The following is a 20887-nucleotide window of genomic DNA, read 5'->3' as shown; positions in this document are numbered from 1 at the left end:
CCTCCCCTGTCCCCCCCCGCCCCGCGCCCTCGCACCCCCCATGGTGGGACGGGCAGGGGCACACAAGGGCTTCGGGGTCCAGGCATGGCTCCCACTGGGTGGCCAGGCTGCCTGGGGCTCTGGGTGGGGGAGTGGGGTGCACAGACTGAGCGCCCCTCCCGCCCTGCCCCACCCGAGTGCTTGAGGAGGCACGCTGCCTCAACAGCAGGCACAGAGCGGGGACTTGGCAGCCCCTCAGCCCCTTCACGAGGTCACGGCCGAGTCCTGATGCTGGTGGTGATGGACCAGCTGAGGGACACTGGTCTGGCCTCAGGCCCCAGATCCTTCCTGCATCTTCAGGGCCACCCCAGATCCAGGTGGAGCCAAGGCAGTGGGGGCTGCCCTCTGCGACCAGTGGGGACCATGCTCTGACTCCCGTGGGGGTCACTCTGCAGTCACGCGACTTCCGGCCGCTCTGACTCGGCCGCTCCCAGGCCGAGTCACACCCCCCACTGCGGGGGCCTCTCACCCAAACCTGGGTTCTAATGGCATTCCAGAGCGGCCTGTGCCTTTGGGGGCCCCTATCCCACAGCACCCAGTTGGGGTCTCCAAACTTGCTGGTGGGACAAGGGGTCAGGCGTGGCAGGGAGCACCAGAACAGGCTTTTAAAGGACAAACGCGAATGCTCAGTTCCCTGGATGTTTTGCTGGAATCCAAGGTTCCCAGCTGGGCACTGTTTACTCTCCTGTCCTTTTCCGACTGCAGCTCCCCAGGGGCGGGGCCAGCAGTGCACACGGCTCAGACAACCCTCAGGTGCGACCCTCAGGTGACTCGCAGAGGGCAGGGGGAGTGCCCCCACCAGCACAGCAGGAGAACTTTGTGTTGGGTCAAAGTCACAGACTCGAGGGCACCCTGCCTGGGCTGGGCCGACGGGGGAACCTGGGCCTCACTTGAGGCGACCCACCCTGAGCCCGGTGTGGGAGCTGGAGAGTGAGGGATGATAAAACAAGAGGCCGTGTGCAGACGCGCCCAGGAGAGGTGCCTGCTCCCTGGGAGGCTGCAGATGCAGCAGGAGCTGGGGCCAACAGCTGTGCGCAGGTTCCTCTTGCCAGGCACTGTCCCCCAGGGCTGGCCGGGTGGTAGGCAGATCTTACCTCACAACCACAGGGAAGCTGAGGCTCTGAGGTCAGGGGTCAGCAGCTCAGAGACCAGACAGAGATGGGCTCTCCTGTCCTGGCTCCAGCACTTGGCCTTCAGAGCCTCGGTTTTTCCACCTGTAAAATGGGCACAGCAGCAATGCTGCAGCTTTGTGTCCTCTGGGCACCGGCGTGCAGGCAGCCGTGGGGAGTGGTGCTGCGTGGGGTCACGGGCCAGCGGCCCCGGGGAGCAGGGCGTTTCCATTTGGGCTCCCCAGAGGCAGCGAAGGAAACGGTTCATGGCTCACCTGTTCGGAACACCCAGGAATGGCCTGAGCACACAGAGTGGGCAGCAGCGTGGGGGACACAGAGGCCGGGGACCCCCATATCAGAAGGTGACCCACAGTAGCGCTGCCCCAGACAGAAACATGTATTGGATGGTGCTGATCTCAAAGAAAAACAGAAATTGCACTATTTGAAAAGTCAGGAAGCCCACTGGAGCGCACCAAATGCTGGAGGCATCTGGGACAGTAAAAACGAGACTCTTCCCCAGGCAGACGAGACGGCCAAGTTCTCCAAACGCTCCTCAAAAACTCAGAGAGCGTGGGGTGGCGGAGGCCCGGAGTTCCTCGGCCAGCCTGGCTGCACCACTGAGATTCTAGACGACTCCGGCTGCACTTTCTGTCTTAAAACCATCCGCTTTCTGGAGCAGGAAGTGCAGCACCAGCCCGCGGCTCCGTCCTGCCCTGCCGACGCTCAGGCACGGGGCTGGAGGCTATTTTCGTGCTCTCAGTTCCCTATCTTTCAGGGTTTTTTTAATCCCCCACAGAGTTCCTACACACATCAGTTATTCAGATTCAGGCCACGCTGGAATCCAGGGACAGAAGCCATCTCTTCTGTAAATCAGCTCCCTCCAGCCCCCTCATGCGCACTCCCCGTCCTCCGAGAGCAGCGGACAGCGGGAGCTCAGCCACACTTTGGCTCCACCGAGAACTCGCACCCCCCCCCCCCCCCCCCCCCCCGGGGACACCACTAGGAACCCTACCATCTTTGGCTGAGTGAATGCTTGTGATAATCTAAGACATCTGGGGAGATATTACACATCTCCAAGCAATATGCTGGCCTCTCTTTCCTCACATGTGTTCATCTGCTTCTATTTCTGGCTGGGATGAGAGGTTCTGTCTTCCCTTGGCTCCTCCCGGGCAGCCTCATGCCCGGGCTACCTGCCACCACTGGCCCACCCAGACCCTCCCCAGGCCCCTCGGCTCCCTCGGTCCCAGCGCAGGGCCCAGCCAGCCCACAGGCAGAAAGCCTACAGGATGGTTTGGCCAGTGATGGGCTTGGGAACAGTTGGGGAAAATGCTACAGTGCTTATTCAAGGACTACTTTGCACTGAAGTTCATAGTTTCCCTTCAATCCCCCCCGAGCTGTGGCCTCCCCCCAAGACTGGTGGTGCACAAGTGCCCGCGCACAAGCACATGGCCCGGGCCCCACAGAGGGCTCGTCTCAGACCCCAGCGTGCAGCCGCCCTGTCTATGTGTGGGCCAGGCCAGGGGATTTCTGAGTGGGAGGAAACCCTCGCTTCCCTTCAGAGGCTGGCGTGAGACAGAAAGGAAGGAGGACCAGTCACTTCCCGGCTCACGTGCTGCCTGGGCAGACCCTCTGGATGAGGCCCCTGAGCCAGCTGCCTGCTCCCAGCCTGACTCTCCGTGAGGGCCCAGCTCTGGGTGCAGCCAGCGGGGCAAAGAACCTCACTAGGAGCCCTGGAGGTTCCCTCAGTGCCACGGGCTGACCCACCAAAGCAGGCCTCTCCCCGGTGCCTTCTGGGCACCCCTGCTCCCCAACCCAGCCATGCAACAGCTGTCCCTGAGGGGCTGGACAGATGGGAAAGTCAAGCGCCAGCTCCCACAGCCAGCAGTCCCAGCGTGCGTGGTGGCACAAGAGCACACAGGCCTAAGAGCAGGCCTGTGCTGGGGGCCTCCTGAGTGCCCGCACAGAACTGCTGTGACTGCACTACAAGTAACGTGGGTGGAGCAGAGCAGCGGCATGGGGCCAAGTCCCCGGGAAGGACACTGCATGACACCTGGCCCGATGTGTGGGCGGGGCCCAGCGGCCACCCGCCCCCAGGGCTTGCTGAAACCACAGCACAGTGGGGCAAGGGCTGGCATCCGGGCAGCAGCCTCTGAGGGGGAAGAGTGAGTCGGCGTCACGCGCACAGCGTATGCCGCAGTGCCCCATGATGTCTGCAGGCACCCAGGCTGTCTGGACCGGTGCTTTCAAACTGCGGGTTGTAGAGTCAACTGAGTGGGGTGGGGGTAAGAAACATAAACAAGTCACAAGGGTGGAGAGAGAACACACGGTCAGGGTGTCTGGTTGCAATCTGGGTGCATGTGCATGCAAGAACAGAGCTTCTCACTAGACAGAGCACTCATGGCCACGGCCACGAGGCTGGATGCACGGCTGACTAGGGCCTGGCCCCAAGGACTGGGCACATCCTTAAAACCATGAAATCCCCAGGATGGGGCTGGCTGGTGGCAGCCAGGCATTTCTCTAAGGAAACAGCAGGGAGGAGGGGCCTGGCCTCAGGGCGCAAGCCCTGGGGGTGACACTTGTCCCCCAGCGCCCACTGAGGTGTCAAGCACTGGGAAAGTGGGACTCAAGAGGTCCCCCATCCCAGCCCCTACACCAGCTGGGGAGGAGCCCTGGGCCCATCTTCCCATCTCTGCCGGCCATGGTGCGTGGACGCCAGACATCAGACTGAGCAGCCACAAGCAAGCAGCATCGTCCCATCATAGCCCATGGGAGCCCAGAGATGCCTTGGGGTGCTGGGTGAGCGGTGGCACCCACAGTGTACAGGGGTGTGGATGTCTGTGACAGAGACACAAGCTGCTGCCCATAGACAGGGGGCAAGATGAGGGTGACCTTCGAGAGCAGCTCAAACTAACATCCAGTCCACATACGAGCTGTGGAAATAACAGGGAACTCACTTGAGAGAAAGGGCAGGGAGGAGCCACGTGGTGTAGGTGCTGTGAGCAGGAAGAAGGTGGCCAGGCAGGGAAGGAGCCTGCACTGGCCAGGCCCCCTCATCTGCAGGAGGAAAGGACGCGGCAGCTCTGGGGTGACTGGGGCAGAGGAGGGCTCTGATGCCACCTGGGCTCAGGGGAGACCCCACCAGTGGGATCGGCAGCGTACCACCTTCACGCCAGCCAGGGCTCAGGCGTCTTCAAAGGCTTCCCTGGGAGGAAACTGGGGGCCCTTACTTGTCTGGGCGAAGAGAACTGGGGCTTTGGTGGAGGTGAGCTGTGTCCCCACCTTAGCTGGTCAGCACTTCAGGCTGAACATTATCAGGGCAAGGGGACAGATGGGGCCCTAGCCCCACGACAGGGCTGGAGAGGGAAGCTGACACTGTCTGGCTGCTGAGTGTGGGACTGGGACAGTTCTGTTCCCCTAACTGGGCTGGCTACACCCCTACCTTGCCCAGGACACAGAAGATCGAGGCCTGCAGGGAGGAGGCCCAGCCCACACATCCTGACACAGTGCTGCCCTCTTCTGGCCAGTGCTGGGAGGTCTGGTTCTCTACCCACCAGCCATATCCTGCCAGCAAGTGGGGCAACCCAGGTGTGGGAAATCTTTAGAATGGTACTCTGGAAGGTTCTGAGAGGGACCACAGGACATCCTACCCCTGGAACCACTCCTCCTGTCACATGACCAGATGGTGGAAAATAAAGGATGTAGCAGGTAAGGAGAGGTGTCCCAGCTGTTTTCCAAATCAGAGCCCACTGGGGGCACACCTTGGACCCTTCCCCACCTCTCCCCACAGGGTGAGCCTGCTGATGGGCGCAGGAGAAGCAGGGAGTGCCACAGGTTGGCCTCAGACCCCCAAATTCAGCACAAGAATGGGCTTTTCTAGGTACACTGCCTCCCAGTGTATTTAAACAAGGACAATGGCGCCCCCTGGTGGCTCTTGGGCAGCATGTCAGTTCTTGATACCTCCACCCACACTGGGGGCTCTCTCCAAAGCCCAGACTGTTCCAGGAGGACTGGGCAAGGGCTTGAGGGCTCAGAGGACAACCAGGGTCAGGATGATAAGGACCTGACACGGTGTGAGCAGTGTGCCTCGAAATGCTCTCCTCAGCTCCACAGGCCCCAATTCTTAGGGTGCTGAGTGAGGCTGACAGAGACCAAGGCCCAGCGCCTGGTACTGAAAGGACAGAGGCATGGAGGTAGGCCCGGCCCGCCTCTGGCTCCCCCTGGCACACACCCGGGGGACAACTGGGGGCTGAGGACACAGAACAGGCAGGCCATGTGACTCGAGAGCTCCCTGTGAATAAACTGGGCCTGGCCTGCAACCTGTCTTGGTGGCCCTCACCTGCAGCCTGTCTTGGAACCAGCTGCAGGAGCACAAGCAGGAGGGGCCCAGCCTGCTGGCTCTGGGGGGAGACGGCCCCTGTGTTGCAGCTCGCACCCGCCTAGGCTCATGCTGTGCCGGCTCCAGGCTCAGCATTTTTGCCCTGTTATCACTGAATCTTCCTGGGGCTACATGCGATGTCACCCCCAGTGACTGAGAGAGAAGCTGGGGCCGAGGGACAGCCACGCAGCTGGGGAAGGCAGGGACTGGCACTGGGGGGCCTCTTTGCTCATCCTCACACAGCCCCGCCTCTCGCAGGTTCCCTGTGTGTGCAGGGGCGGGGGTGGAGGGGAAGGGAGCATCTAAGACTCTGGGGAGAGCAAAAGGCTGGCCGCACTCAGCACACACTTCCCACCTTCTCCAGTGGAGTCCGATGCTCCTGGGCCAGCGCTGCCCCCAAACAGCCCCATGGATGGAATGTTAAAATACCTCGGGGGTGTTTCCACCAGACATCAAGGACCTGAGATGCCAAGCGCCACTGCCCTGGGAGACTCAGCTTCAGGGAGCATTCTGCACTAGGCTCATGCTTTGGTTTCGTGCCTTATGATGAAGTGCCGTGGCTTTTATGTTGGGATAACAGAGTTATTTATTATTTACCAAATGCAGTGGGTGCTCGGCAGATCAATTTCAATAAAACAATGGCTTATAAATGCCACCAGCAATCTGGCAGGAGCAGCAATCAACAAAACATGTTGTTCTAAATCCTGCGTAATAAATTGACTATAATAAACTCATAATTATTCTACTGGCTACATTTCAAAGTTGGCACTAGAAAAATAAAATCACCAATTTGGGCTCAGCATTAACATCCAAGGAATTCCTTGGATCACTTGTCTCTAAAGCTGTGACCGGAGGGCGGGGGGGGGACGGGGGGGGACGCAGGTGTCAGTGCTGCCGGGAGGGCTGAGGCCACAGCACTTGAGCCAGGTGGAGTCCTGATGGCCACTGTGCCCTGGTCACCCAGGAACGGAGTGGGGACTGGTCTCTCATGGGGGGAGGGCCCTCCCTGGGCAGAAAGACGGGAGTGGGGAGGCAGCCACCTCCTCTGGGGAGCGCCGAGCCCACAGGGGAGAGTCCTTCACAGCCGAGGGGCCTGCACTGGGGCCCCCTAGTGGGCCAGAGCTGTCCCTGGACAGCTGGGACTCTGCCTGGGGACTGGCTTCCCATGTCCTGTCCTCCCAGCCAGAATGGGCCACAGAGTCAAAGAACATCAGGAAATGCTGCAACAATCAGAGGCCTTGAAGAGGCCAGCAATCTCTCCTCGGGGACAACAGCACTCAGCCTCGGCCCAGAGGGCAGGGACGGCCGCTCTGATCCCTTAGTCTCCAGCTGAGGCAAGTCTGAGGCAGCCAAGCCTCCCCCAAATCCCTCGGCCCTGCACTTGGACTGGCACCCTTCTGTGTCTCTGGGACCTCGCCGGCACGTGGCAAGGGGAGCAGGTGAGATACCCGCTCCGTGGGAGCAGGCTGTGAAAATCCACACCAGCTCCGCCAGGAAGGCGGCGTGCGGAGCCTCACTCAGGTGCCGGGGCAATAGGGGGGGAAGGCAATGACGTTCCCTCCGGGTGGGGCACTGAGCACACCGCACCCCGGCCCTCCCTCGTCTGTGCGCCCGTGCCCTCAGCGCCATGTCTGACGGCCAGACAGGGCCGGCCTGTGCAGCTGTGGCCTCTGGGCAGCTCTCAGTAGCCTCAGGCAGCCTGGACCGGCCCTGCCTGATGACCGGGTGGTGAAGAGGACGGAGCGGGGGCCCGTCCAGGTCAGTGAGGCGCTCACAGACCCCTCGAAAAGCCCAGCGTGCAGGCCCAGCAGGGTGGGGCCTAGGCCTAGCCTGAGTTCTACAGGCCGGGCGTCCACAGGCAGGACCCCAGAGTCCACCAACAGGGGATGGTGCACCGGGGTTTGGAGCCGCAGGGCCCACCCTGCCTTTTTCATCGTGGCTCCATGGGGAGCTGGGAGCACAGCAAACTGTGCTCAGAAGATGCACCCGAACAGCCTTGGGGGTGAAGCACCACCTCTGACCTCCCGAGCTAACGCTGCTGATGCTGAGAGGCCCTGCCGCTGGGCCAGCAGGTTTCAGGGCGGGGGGGCTCCCCAGAGGGTCCTCTGCGCTCCAGGCTGAGGGGCCTGCCCTCCTGGCACCGAGACAGAGGGGTAACTGTGGTGGGTGCTAAATGCAGGGGACAGAGGCAGGGGCTGGCAGATGGCTCAGGCCCTCTTCAGGGAGCCCACGGTCCCACAGGATCAGCCCAACCCCGCGGTTTCTGGTCCCTGCCCCTGTCTCAGCGCTCCCTGGCTCCTGGAGCCCAGGCACCATGCAGGCCAGTGCCTGTGGAAGGACCATGGCCTTGCTGTGGTCAGCCCTCTCAGGGTGGACCCAAGGGGCCCCAGTGAGTCACTCTCGAGGTTGGGTCTACTATGGCCCCGCTCGGCTATGGCAGAGCCTGGGCAGGGGCAGCTCGGCTGGCCGCACTCACCACATGTCTCCGTCCTGGATGGTCCGGTTGTTGGGGGCCCCGGCGTGTCCGTAGTGCAGTACCGCTGAGTTCTCACCGCTGCGGAGTGTGGAGGGAGGTCAGCAGCTCATCCTCACCCACCAGCCCCAGGGGCTGGCACCCCAGCCCCCTGCCCTATAGGCAGTACTCCGCTCCCTGACACAGAGGCCCGGGGGTGGCTGGGTCAGGCCTACAGCCTGAGGAGGGGCCGTGGGGCACGGTGGCCCCATCACCCACAGCCACACGCTGGTGGGCAGCCTCTCAGCTCGGGGGGCCCTCCTGCAGGGCTTCCTGGTGGATGCTGCCCAGGCAGGCAGCTGGGGCCAGGAGTGCGGTTCTGACGTGAGCAGCGCATGAGGAGAACAGACTGGAAGCGAGGGTTCGTGGGTCTGGGAGGGGCCCAGGAGCCCTCCTTTCCTGGAAGGGGCCTGGGCTGGGGTGGGGTTCCCGGGGGGGTCCCACTGGGGGGACACAGATGGGGTGCCAGTGGCTCTTCACTCCTCTGCTCAAGGGAGATTTCCTCATGAGCGGGTCCTTTAAGAAAAAAGGACTTTTAAGTCTGTCCAAGTGAAAAAAAGGCTCACCTGGGTGTAATATTTATGGCCCTGTTCGGGAGTTTCAGGAATCATAAAAGTAGAAATAATGATTTTTCTCTCTATCTACCAGAGAACACTTCCAAGGAACGAAATGCTCACATGCATTATTCACGGGCCGAAGGCGTGCACACCGCCGGCTCGGTCCTGGCTGAGCAGGGCCTGGCCGTCTGTCCGGAGGGCACAGCATGGGGAGATGAGATGGGAGAGCCCAGGGGGTGAGGAGGCCACCCACAGCCAAGACACGCCCCTCAAAGGCACACCTACACTGAGACTCTCTCTCTCTCTCTCTCTCTCTCACACACACACACACACACACACACAGTGTCTTCCATCCGCACTGCACACAGTGCACACAGCCTGACCCACCGCCACTGCCCCCCCCCCCGCCCCCGCCAGGCAGACAGCCGTGTGGGAGGGGTGAAGAGCGGGGTGGCCGCCAGTGGCGGCCAGTGGCAGCCAGGCGCCCTCCCGCACAGCAGCAGCCAGGGCAGGCAGTGGCAGCCTCAGCTCCTGGGGCCTTAGGAGGAGAAGCTTAGGTGGACACTGGTGTGGACATGGGGGTGAGAAGGCACGTCTAAGCTAGGGAACGGTGGGACCCCCTACTGCCTCCCAACCTCCCTCCATGGTCACCCCACGTGGCCAGGAGGCCCACTCACCTGCCGCAGATGCAGGTATAGGAGCTGTGGCGCATGCCACCCCGGGAGTAGCAGTAGTGTTCGAAGAGGCTGCAGGAGAGGGGAGACACGTCAGGGCGACGGAGGCCCGTGGCCAGCACGCGCCCTGCGAGGCCTGAGCTTGCTTGAGCCCTCCAGTGTGGGTCTGCGAGGCTTGCAGCTGAAGCCTGGGCAGCCACAGACCACAGACAGACGCACAGCAGTCAGAGCGGGGGCACAGGGCCAGGGGAGCTTGCCACCTGCAGCACTGTGCACTGCCCAGCTGCCCAGCCCGCCGGGAGGCCAGCCCTGGCCCTGTGGGAAATGAACCAATGCAGGGCCACAGCGTCTGCAGGGCTGGAGGGGGTGTCTCGGGACACCCACACCCAGTGGCCACATCTCACCTCACAACAAGGGGTTGGACACCCAGCCAGGGAGGAGCACAAAAGCTCTCCCAGCCCCTGAGCTGGACTCACCTGGGGCCCTGGGCCTGACCCCAGGGAAGAGTGCAGAGAAAAGGCAGCGGGAACCACTGGGCGCTGGCCTGGAGGATGGGGGTGAGGGGCCTGCAGCTGGAGCTGGGCAGGGGCAGGGCAGTCTCAGGGAGGTGGAGGGAGGCGGGGCCTGGGAGAGGCTAGGATGCCACCCCTCCACCCACCCTGCCCCAGGATGTGGGGGTGGGGCTTGTTTCATCCTGGGCCTCTGCAGAGCCCAGCCAGGGAGGTGGGCTGTCCTTGCCCCTCCTGAGGCCTGGGGGCAGCTCAGGCCCTGCCCTCCCGGTGGCCCTGGCTGAGAAACAGGTCTAGGTGGCCCTGCCCTGCCCACCCCCTACCAAGGCAGGGGCCAGTCACAGGACTGTGCTGTGGCCCCATCTCCAGAAAAGCAAGGCCCCCTGTGAGCACATTAAGTGGTGATTCTGCTCTGCACTTTCTAGGCCTGTTTCGGAGAACGCCTGTGCAGAGGAGTCCCATCTTCCAGGTACTGCAAACGGAAGTTACATGTAATTGTTATCACTGGGTATTAAGCAGTTGTTAGTTGGGAGCAGTTCCATCAGCTTTCAGAGTTGCCTATGAACCTCGGGATAACTGGGTATGCGCACATGAGATGCTCCCTTAACAGAAAGGACTCCAGGAACTGCCAGGAAGGTGAGAGAGCCACGTGCTCCCCGTCCCAACAGGAGCACTCTGGTGGCTGCCGTGAACTCCAGCCTGAGTCCCAGAGGCCACGGGGGCGGCAAGACCTGTCATGGCCAGGAGAGGGCCACAGTCCAGCACGTTCCTCCATGGAGCTGACCCCCCGCCCCCCGCCACCCCCACCCTCCCATGCCCTGGAGCGGCACAGGCTCAGCACCCACATCTCCCTGGCCTCTGCTCCCTGCCCACGCAGCACACAGCAAGCATACTGAGTGGCAGACGCTGGGCGTGCCGGGGAGCTGCGGTGCTCCTCAGCTTTGAGAGGAGCTAAGACAGAAGCAGGCCTCAGAGGGCTGCGCAGCGGAGCTCAAGGCCAAGGGCAGCCCAAGGAAACAGGGCGGGGCTGGTCCCTCCCACAGTCAGGCTCAGCAGCCTGCACCACTCCACTGCGCAGCAGCAGCCTCCACTGCTTCCCTTCCAGAAGAAGGCACCAAGCGTGAGACGCACAGCTGCCTGAAGCCCGAATGAAGGGCACAGCCCGACTCCGTTGGCCACACAGACAGCCCCTCACGCCCGGGGAAGAGCTGAGAACACAGGAGCGGCACCCCGTGCTGCAAGCCCACCCCAGCTACAGGGCCTGAGGTTCTTCCACGCGCACTTCGGCACCCAGCTTTGCTTTGAAGTGAACTTCTCTGACCTGACATGGGGACAGACTGGTTTCTGGTGGCAGCAGCGGGGGATGCAATGGGCCCACAGTTGCTGCTCAACGGCTAAGCAGACCCTCCCCCTGGGGCCTTGGCTGTGGACACCCGAAGGTGCCAAGTTCTGGGGCAGGTGCAGCACGTGGCTCGGGGGTCTGTGGAAAGACATGAGTCTGATGCCTTTCTGATTCTCAAGGGGTTAGGGGTGAGGAGTGAGGAGTGGATGCTCCAAACTGGATCCACCCACACGCTGGACACGAGGCCCCACAGAGCTTGGTCAGGGCTCGGCAGGCCGTCATGAGCACCGACCAGCTGCAGAGCCGCCCGGTCCCCACAGGGAGGCAACAGAAGGACACAGAATAGAGACCCCTCCAGACTTCTACAGAAAATATGGTAAGCCGAGCCAGAACAGAAGTGAACTCTGGCACACCAGAGAGGCCTAACCACTGACTGACACAGCCTACAGCCAAACCGAGCCACGATGACACGACGGCAGAGCATGTGACCGGAACCCCCACCTCCAATGCCTGGAGGTGCTGCCTAAAACGGAGGGAGCAGTGTTCACAGGACAGGAAAAGTGAGGCCGGAAGGGAAGAGGGGCTGGCAGTCCTGGGAACCCACGGCCTTGGCTTTCACTGCCATGTGGGGACAGCAACAAGACCCTGGGCACACGAGAGGTAGGGGACTAGAACAGAGCCCCACCCCCACATAAAGTCAGGGACTGGGCAGGGGTGCACCCTCAGCAAACGTGTAGATTTGGGAGAGCATTCACAAGCATCAAAGGAGACAATCAGGAAGCTTGTCTGGGCTCTGGGAGGAATAAAGAACATTTTCTCAGATTTCATAGCATGGGTTTGACTTCCATGGGGTTCCAGTTCAAGTGTGAACTACCTGCATGGTTTGGACACCCCCAAGCCAGGAAATTAACAAAAATCTTGGTCCCTGACTGGTGACACCTGGAGCACCTGACAGGGGCAGACACAAAAGCCATCGTGGCCACTGCACCCTCAACCCAGGCCAGCCAGGATCTGCACACATGCACACACTTGTGCACGCATGTGCATGCAACACACATGCACACAGACACACGCACACACATAAATGTACACAGCACATGCCTGCGCACACAGACACATGACACACAAATGCACACACACTTGTGCACATAACACACACATAGACACATGTACATGCACAAATGCACACACTTGTATACACAAGTGCACATCAACACATGCACAGACACATGACAAACATAAATGCCCACGTGCACACTTGCGCACACAAACACACACGCAGACACATGCACACATAAATGCATGTGTGTGCACACATATACACACAACAGACACACAAGCATACGTGTACATGACACGTGTGCATACAGACACATGCATAAATGTGCGCATGTGTATATCACAATACACACATGCATACACAGCCGCATGTACATACATGAATGCACATACATGCACACACTGAAGATGAACTCACAGTCTGAATGCACTTCACAAGAGCTGTCAGACACAGCAGGTAGGAGGCTGAGACTCCCAAGAACTTGTGGTAACAGAACCCTCAGATGCAGACTGTACATACACAGGAAGTCATTACCGCCTAAACTTACAGTGTGAGAAGAGATCAGGCAGACTTTGTGAAAAACCAAAACAAAGCTTCTAGAAATGAGCAGTCTCTGTATCAGAGGACCACAGACAGGAGGACAGGTGGCAGGTCATCAGTGACCCCGGCGACGCCCTCTGCCAGGTCTCTCTGCCAATCCCTGACTCTCACGTGCAGCACACACGTGGTGCTGGGCCTCACCCCCCCTGCCCACCGGGAGGCAGGTGGGGTGGGAGCACTGGGACTGGATGGGTCCCCAACCCGCCCCCTTCCACACGGCAGGAGGGAAGGGCAGGGCCTGCCCATGTCCCTGCCACCAGCCTCACAGACTCCCTGCTGCTGTGTGGTCCCTGAAGCTATCCTCCCCGTGGCCACTCTTCTAATGTCCTTGCCTATATATAAATTCCTGCAAGCGAGCACAGGTAGAAAATGCTCTGCATCCAGGCATAAATGAGAACCTTTACGTGACCTGGAAGAGTCTGTGCTGCGAATAATGAGGCGAATGCAGTTACTGCTGCGACAGAGGGGCAGGCACATTTGCCAGAGTTGGGGGATGACTAACGGGGTGGGGGCAGCGGGTTCCGGTCGCAGGTCTGCAGGGGCCGTGTCTCCAGGCGCAGCCCCACTGGGCCTCCCCGGGGGCTGCCAACCCAGCCCATGGAGCCTTCCTGGGCCCACGGTCCAGCTCCAGCCTCTGAGACAGACAGACATCCTACACTCACTGGCTGCCCCAGGTCACGGCGGAAGGGCTGCCCTGGCAGCAATGTCCCGAGCCATCAGCACAAGTGGGAGCCAGCCAGGGCTCTCAGCAGTGGGCCGCATCAGCCACACAGTCCCCCTGCCAGGCGCCCCCCCTCGCTGCAAGACCACCCCCCCTCCCCGCCGCTGCCAGGCGCCCCTGCCAGGCCTGGTCTGGGTGTACCTCGGGTTCTGAGGCCAGGCCAGAACAGACGCATGAGCAGGGAGATGGGCGGGGCGGGGGAAGCCACTCGACTGAGCAGAGGGTCTAGGAGGGTGAAGAAGCCTGGGCGGGAGTCCACCCCCGCTGTCACTGCAGTCTCCTCCTGGCCTGTGGGTTCCCCTCTGCCCTGCCCTGCAGTCCCTGACCCAGGCCCCATACCCAGGCTCCCAGGGCACCACTCAACGCCAAAGCCAATGCCAAATCCTGGCTCTGCCTCTTACTAACCAGCTGTGTGGCTTCTCCAAGCCTCAGTTTCCTCATCTGTAAGATGGGACAACAGTCCCTCACACAGGCACTACTGATGCACAGATCCACAGCTTGGACACCCGCACGTGCACAGTGGGGCTCTCCGTGGGCATCCCTCAGCCCCATGTGCAGGCCGATGCACATCCAGCAGCTCCAGGGCAAATGCACCTGGGGCTTTCCTTGACACAGGGCAGCTCAGAACCGGGCTCCTGCCCAGCTGCTTCTGCCCACTCCCACGCTGAGGGCTCTGCTTAAATTCCCAGAGTCCGAGCTCTTTTAACAGAGTTCTCTGTGGGCCTTCCGAGGAATGGCCAGCTGGCAGGGGTGGGGGCTGGGTGCCTGCCCCTCCTCTGCCCCAGGTCCCTGGGGAGGGAAAGACCCAGAACATGAGGGAGCCACCACCGAGACTCTGAGAATGTCTCAAATGAGCAAGTAGCAATCAAATGGCCTGCCACCAAGAAGGGACTGATTTAGAGCCTTGGACTGGGCCCAGACATGCATTATTAACATGCCAGTGCTCGTGGCACAGCCTGCCGGATGCAGCAGCACCAGGGACGTGCACGGTCGGTCACAACGGCTGCAGTGGCCGTCCCCATTGCCAGCGGCTTTCCTCCTGCCTGCTGTCCCCTGAGTCCCTTCACACCCCTCCCACTGCCCCCACCCTGGTCCTAGACCAGGGCCAACATCACCTGCCGGCCCAGGGCCGCCCTCAAGGGTGGGCGGGGTGTGTGGTGCCAGGCATCCTGGGCCTGTGTCGTGGACCATTTCCACATGGACGGACGAGAACAGACCCCATGAGACCCCCTTCCTGCCCAGGCCCGGCTCCCGACTCTGCAGCTGCTGCCAGCGTCCCGCCTCCAGCACCCTGGATCTGAGGGTCTTCCCTGGAGCAGGGGGCGCAGGGCTGGGGGCTCAACGCAGGCCCCACTGACTACTCAGTCGGAGACATGGGGCAGGTGACCCGGCCCCTCTGATAAGAAAAGTGCCGGCAGCACTTAGCGTTTACAACAGCTCTCGTGGGAGAGGCGCAGTCTCTGCTCCCCAGATGAGAAGACTCCCACCCGGAGCAGCAACGTGCTGGGGTCAGGGACCCCACCGGATCCGCGTGGGGGGTCGGGGTCCACGCACGGTTTCCGACGCCAGCGCCTCCAGGGCCTGGGGCTGCACCTGCCAGCAGGACGGGCCCTCACGCTCCGTCAGCACTGGGGCAGCTGTGCTCCGCCACGGCCACGACCTTCCCGAGCCCCGGCCCCCACCCGAGCTGGACGTGGGTCTGCCGGGACAAATGCCCCGCACGATCCAAGGGCAGTGGTGCCGTGGGTGATCTGGTGGGAAGGGGAGCTGGAGGTGCAGAGGCCCCGGGAGGGGAGACCCCACCCACCGGAGGCAAGGGCAGCGGAGAGACAGTGGTGGCCACTGGCCACGGCGGGAAGACGAGGAGCACCAGAGAGAAGCCACTCACTCTGTCCCCAAGAGCAGCTTATCCAGTTTTGAGATAATTAGCATTTTAATTGGATAATTGGGAATTCTAAATTGCCTGTCTCATATTAAGCATAACTGAGGACATAACATGACTCTCAATGAACAAATATTCCCTTTTATTCTCGACATGCTTGATTAGGTGGACCTTCCGAGTTCCCTGGTATCGGTTACTGGATGGAACACTCCTTAGCTGTCAAAGCCCTGGCTGCATCAGACTGCTAACACACTTTAAAAACGCATCTGTGTGTGTGCACACACACAAATGGAAGAGATCTTAGAAATTCTCTACACAAATAAAATAAGATATAAATAAAATCACCCATAATCTTGTTCTCCAGAGATAACCTCTGTTAAGTTTCCATTGACCATCCTTCCAGGCCTTTTTTTTTTTTTTGTATAAGCATGGATTTAAAAAAAATTGTCCTGGCTGGTGTGGCTCAGTGGGTTGAGCACCAGCCTGTGAACCAAAGGGTCACAGGTTTGAGTCCCAGTCAGGTCACATGCCTGGGTTATGGGCCAGGTCCCCAGCTTGGGGAGTGCAAGAGACAATTGATGTAATCTCTTACACAATCTCTTGATGCTTCTCTCCTTCCTTTCCCCCCTCTAAAAAGTAAATACATAAAATCTTTTAAAAAATTAATTATATTAAAGCCCTGGCTGGCATAGCTCAGTGGATTGAGCGAGGGCTGGGAACCAAAGTGTCCCAGGTTCGATTCCCAGCCAGGGTACATGCCTGGGTTGCAGGCCAGAACCCCCAGCAACCGCACATTGATGTCTCTCTCTCTCTCTCTCTCTCTCTCTCTCACTCTCTTCCTCCCTTCCCTCTCTAAAAATAAATAAATAAAATCTTAAAAATATATATTAAAAAAATTAATTACATTAAAATGGTAAACTTTGCCTGCAATCTGACACACATGCAGAAAGGGACAGAAACCCTGAGGACCCAGCCCAGTGGCCCGACACAGCCCACACAGACCGCAGCCCCCGAGGCCGCCCTCCCTCCAGGACAGCCTACTGCTCACACCCCAGGTCGGCGTCACCTGACCCGAGCTTCACAGAAATGGGATCAAACAACCCGTCCCCTGTGCCGGCTTCTTTGGCTGCCCCATGCTGTGCAGGTGGAGCCCGGGGTGAGGAGCTGATGCTCCCTGGTTCTCATGGCATGCCCCGGGGTGCAGTCACCCCGGGGTGACTGCGCCCTAGCGGGCTTCTGCAGTGTTCTGCTGGTGAACACTCTGGTTCCTTCCAGGTTGCAGCTGCCGTGAATAGCGCTGTCCTGGATGTTCTTGCTGGCCTGTGGGGACGGTGCACCTGTGCCTCCACCAAGCTCACAGCCAGGGCAGGACGTGCTGTGTCCTGGGATTTCATGCAGGTCCAGCTTAGCAGATAAAGCTGGCATGTCCAGGTGTTTGCCTCAATTTAGTCACTGGCCTCTAACCTCTCCTACTTCATACCTGTCCACGGGGCCCAGAAGAGTCGAGAAGAACCTGAAAGGACAAATGGCCCCACCCTACCCTGGAGGTCTCGGGGAAGGTTACTGCTAGATGCCTAGAAACAGTAGGTGCAAGGCTGCATTTTTTCTGAGTGCTCTCTCCGTGTCCAGAATCAGAGGACTTCTCCCTACTCACACCGCTTGTCCCTGGCGCAGGCTGCCACCTCCTCTGCCTGGCCGATGGTGACAGTGGTCCAGCTGCTCCCTCTGCCTCAGGCCTTGTCCCCGCAGGGCATGCTCCACAAGGGGGGGCGGTCACATCATGATTTAAGGGACTCCTCTGTTCAAACCTGGCCCCCGCTTCCCATGAGCAGTCTGCCTCCCTCTCGGCCTGTCTCCGGGTGGCTCTGGGGACCACGCGGCAGCTCCCGCGGCAGGGCCGCTGGGCCAGCCCCGTCCTTCCCGCCCTGCCCGGAGTGTCTGTCCCAGGGGTCTGTGCGCTCCTCCTTCCCGCCCCCCCTCCTTGGTTTCCTTCCCAGGGATGCCCCTGAGTAGAGTACCCCTCCCCCTCCAGCCCTCACCACTGTCTGTGTAACACAGTACCCATCCGTCAGTGTGTCCACCCGCCCATCCATCTGTCCATCTTGTCTCACCTCCCAGTGGGGAGGGGTTTGTGTATTTCCTTCACTGCAGGTGCCCTGGAGCCTGGGGCAGTGCCTGGTACACAGGACGTTCCAGGACACTTCTGCTGAGTGACTGCATAAGTAAATGGTGGCGTGGCGGTACCACGGCCTACGAGTTACTTAACCGGTTTCACGCTGTCAGATGTCTAGGTTGCGGTGGACACCCGTGGCCATGAGCCTCTCCACTGTCTTCAGGCTGAATTGCTAGAGTGGAGTCACTGAGCACATGCACAGTTTGGAGTCTCAGGTCGTGCTCCCCAGGTGGACCCCAGAAACCCCGTCAGGTTCTCAGGGCCCCCACAGCGTGTGCATGCGCGTGGGGCCCCTGGGGCCCGCAGGACCGCCAGGCTGGTGGGCGAAACAGAATGCCGCCTCCTTCTGCCATGGTTAACCGGCAAGTGTGGATAATGCTTTAGGTTTATTTCCTCGTATCGCCTCCTTTCTAAATGGCCTGCTTCTTTCCTAGAAAATTGAATGTTTATCTTTTCCTATCAATCCTTAAAGGGTTTATATAAGAAACATACTAGTGGTTCTGACTCAAATCTACGTAACAAGCCTCTGGCTCCCTCGGGTGACCTTGACTGTTGTACCTTCCCTGATGGTTCCTCACAGGACAGGGCACCTGGGGCCGGAGCCGCAGACCAGGGCAGAGCGAGAGTGCACACCCCAGGCCCACGGCACACAGCTCAGGGGGGACACCCCAGCCTGTGAACGCAGGCCCCTTGGAGCCCACACCACTGGGCGGGGGAGAGGGCCGGCGCCAGAGGGCCTGGGGGAGCTGGGAGCACTGGCTCACTCTGCCGGGCACTCTCTGCCTCGTCCTGGGCACAGCGACTGTGCACCACGGACCTGTCTCACCAGTCCTTGCTGACGTCAACAAGGACACCTTTCTTGGCCCCAGACGGAAAACTCTCCCTTTGAAGATGGTGCACCGGGGCTCCCTAGGAACCATTTTGGCCAGTGACCAGGAAGGGGCGGAGTGAAAGAAGCCTGTTTCACACAGCTTAGAGGCCACTTCCCCACAAGGGACACGGCAGAAGGCACAGGGGAGGGAAGCCAGGCGTACAGGGAGCCTCGTTGGGGTGGGAGTGGGGGTGGGGAAAGGCCCAGACAGGATGGGGCCTTCTCTGAACTCGTGGTTCCCAAAGCATGGTAAGAATCCATGAGATGGGGTACACCAATACATGTGTTTTATGCATTCGATATTTAAAGTATTAACCTTCCATTTATGGTGAATCATACTGGGTTTCACTCAAGACAGAAATGTAAAACTTTCTTTTAAAATATTTGTTTTTAAAAGTAAAGAAACTACTAGCCAAATAAAGTGCCACCTGCGAGCACTGTGGCAGGACCTGTGAGGGTGTCTCGTGACGGACGTGCTGGAGATCCTGCTCGAGGCCTCGCCGAGGACACCCCTGCTTCTGGCTCTGGGTGGGGACACTTCGGCCCTGGAGCTCCCCAGTGCCCGGACGGCACGGGCGGTCTTCGGAAAACAGCTGGCGGAGCCAGCTCCGAGAGAACCCCAGTTCTCCCCTATGTCCCAACCCGCTCCTGTCCCCAGCTCAGCAGCCTTGAACACCAGGTCAGCGTGGACCCTGGAGACAAAAGACAAACAGGCCCCCCCAGGAACGAAGCCACCTCCAGCAGAGCCGGCTGCTGAGGGCCTCAGGCGTGTAGACGCCAAGCTCTGACCACAGAGAGCAGACAGTGAGAGCTTCCCTCGGCCCAGAGTCCTGGCCGGAGCCGTGCTCGGCCATGCTGCCACCTCCCTTTATTTCACAGCTCATCCCAAGGTCAAGCCCTTCGATGGAGTCTGGCTGGGGCAATGAGGCCCCCCTGGGCTGCCCCCGCAGGGCCACGGCTGTGCAGCGTGGTGGTCGCCGCCCAGGGCCTCCAGCCCCATCTGGGGCATCCGTGCAGGCACCACCTGCCATGACCTCCACTCCCTCTCCAGTGGGAGAAACACAACTGGGAAGCTCCCACCCAACAGGTGTCTCCTCAACACCAACCTGCAGGAGGCAAGCCCAGTTCCACCCAGCGGAAGCAAGAAGGAAGCCCCTAGTTGTTCCTTCTGGAGAAAGACAGAGCTTTGCTTTTCGGATCCCTCTAGGATGTTCTGCTTTGTTCCTAGACTCCAGGGCTACTTTATTTCCAAACATCAAACTCCTTTCTCCCAGACTTAGGATTTTAAAAACATTTCTCACCAACATGTCATTTCAGACAGGACATTCTCTAGAAAGCACCATTCTATATCAATGCCTCTCAGAAGTGGCTGCCCGAAGCCCCGATTCACTGCCCCCAGCATGCTCCAGCCCTGGGCAGCCCCTGTGTCCCTCCTCTTCTGCATCGGTGGGCTGCCTGGGCCCCAGCGGAAGCAGAGTGGGGCCCACGCCTGGGCCTACATGATCCCTCCTGCCCTGTGCTCACAGCTCTGCGGCATGGTGCCAGCCAGGCCCACTCGAGCCACTCTAGGTGTTTTAAGCACAGGACACAGAACGTAGGGAACTGGGTGGGGAGGGTGTCGGTGTGCAGCACAAGTCCAGGGACACTCCTTGGCTGGAGGGACCCCAGGGAGCGGTGTCACCGCAGCCCAGGATTCCTGACCTCCTGCAGGAAGTGAGGTCCGCGGACGCCTCACCAGGTGAGCACCACACTGAGATGACCCTCCTCAGCTCCCAAGAGTCACGAAGCGCAGGTAGAAGCTGCAGCAGCAGTGGAGGAAGGCCCAGCCACTGTCTGCAGGGCTGAGCCCTGTCCACTCTGTGTGCAGCTGCACGGGGCTGTCCAGTTCTCTAAATGTTCCTTAGTCACGTGTGGACAAAGGAATAACAGGAATGCGGTTTATCACTTTGAAAGACTTTGTCCACTTACGATGACAAATGGGGGTCACGCACACGCAGCCCCTACAGAAGGAGCAGCTCTGCAGGTGGGGCTGCTGGTGGGGATGCTGCAAGCACGGGCGGGGCTGGGGGCTTCAGGGCAGGGCTTAGGTCTGGCCAGCGGCCCCTCCAGCACAGTGGGGGCTGCACCTGTGTCCCCCAGGAACGCGGCAAGGCCTCAGCCATGGGTTAGTGTGGCGAGGACACGCTCAGGAAGTGATGCCGCTCTCCAGGGCCTCAGAGGCAGAAGATGGGGGGCAGGAGAGCCCCCGTGGCAGCAAGGGGCCCACACCGTGCCCACACAGGGCGGGAGAGGCAGTTTACGAACTCACTCACAGGCTCCGAACGTTTCCCCTGCCGACATCCCAGAGATGCGGGTGGGTCCCTCAAAATGTATTCTCCGACCCCCATGAATGTGTATTTTTGGTAACTTAAACCTATTTATCAATAGCTAATTAACAGGGTCTAAGTCCTATGATGACAAGGT

At 60.2% G+C, this 20887-nt stretch overlaps 1 protein-coding gene across 2 annotated transcripts in view; it reads right to left on the bottom strand.

Annotated features, from left to right (window-relative positions):
- PEPD (peptidase D) overlaps positions 1 to 20887 on the bottom strand; it is a 118521-nt gene that overhangs the window by 14318 nt on the left and 83316 nt on the right. For both annotated transcript variants that reach the window (XM_028530500.2, XM_036012484.1), the window contains 2 exons: positions 9270 to 9338; positions 8000 to 8077 (listed from right to left, as the gene is read on the bottom strand). In XM_028530500.2, the coding sequence (XP_028386301.1) occupies positions 8000 to 8077; positions 9270 to 9338 (147 nt within the window). The remainder of the gene's footprint in view (positions 1 to 7999; positions 8078 to 9269; positions 9339 to 20887) is intronic.

Source organism: Phyllostomus discolor, chromosome 12 (genome assembly GCF_004126475.2).
Source record: "Phyllostomus discolor isolate MPI-MPIP mPhyDis1 chromosome 12, mPhyDis1.pri.v3, whole genome shotgun sequence".
Lineage (NCBI taxonomy): Eukaryota > Metazoa > Chordata > Mammalia > Chiroptera > Phyllostomidae > Phyllostomus > Phyllostomus discolor.
This window is presented reverse-complemented; position numbering and strand designations above follow the sequence as displayed.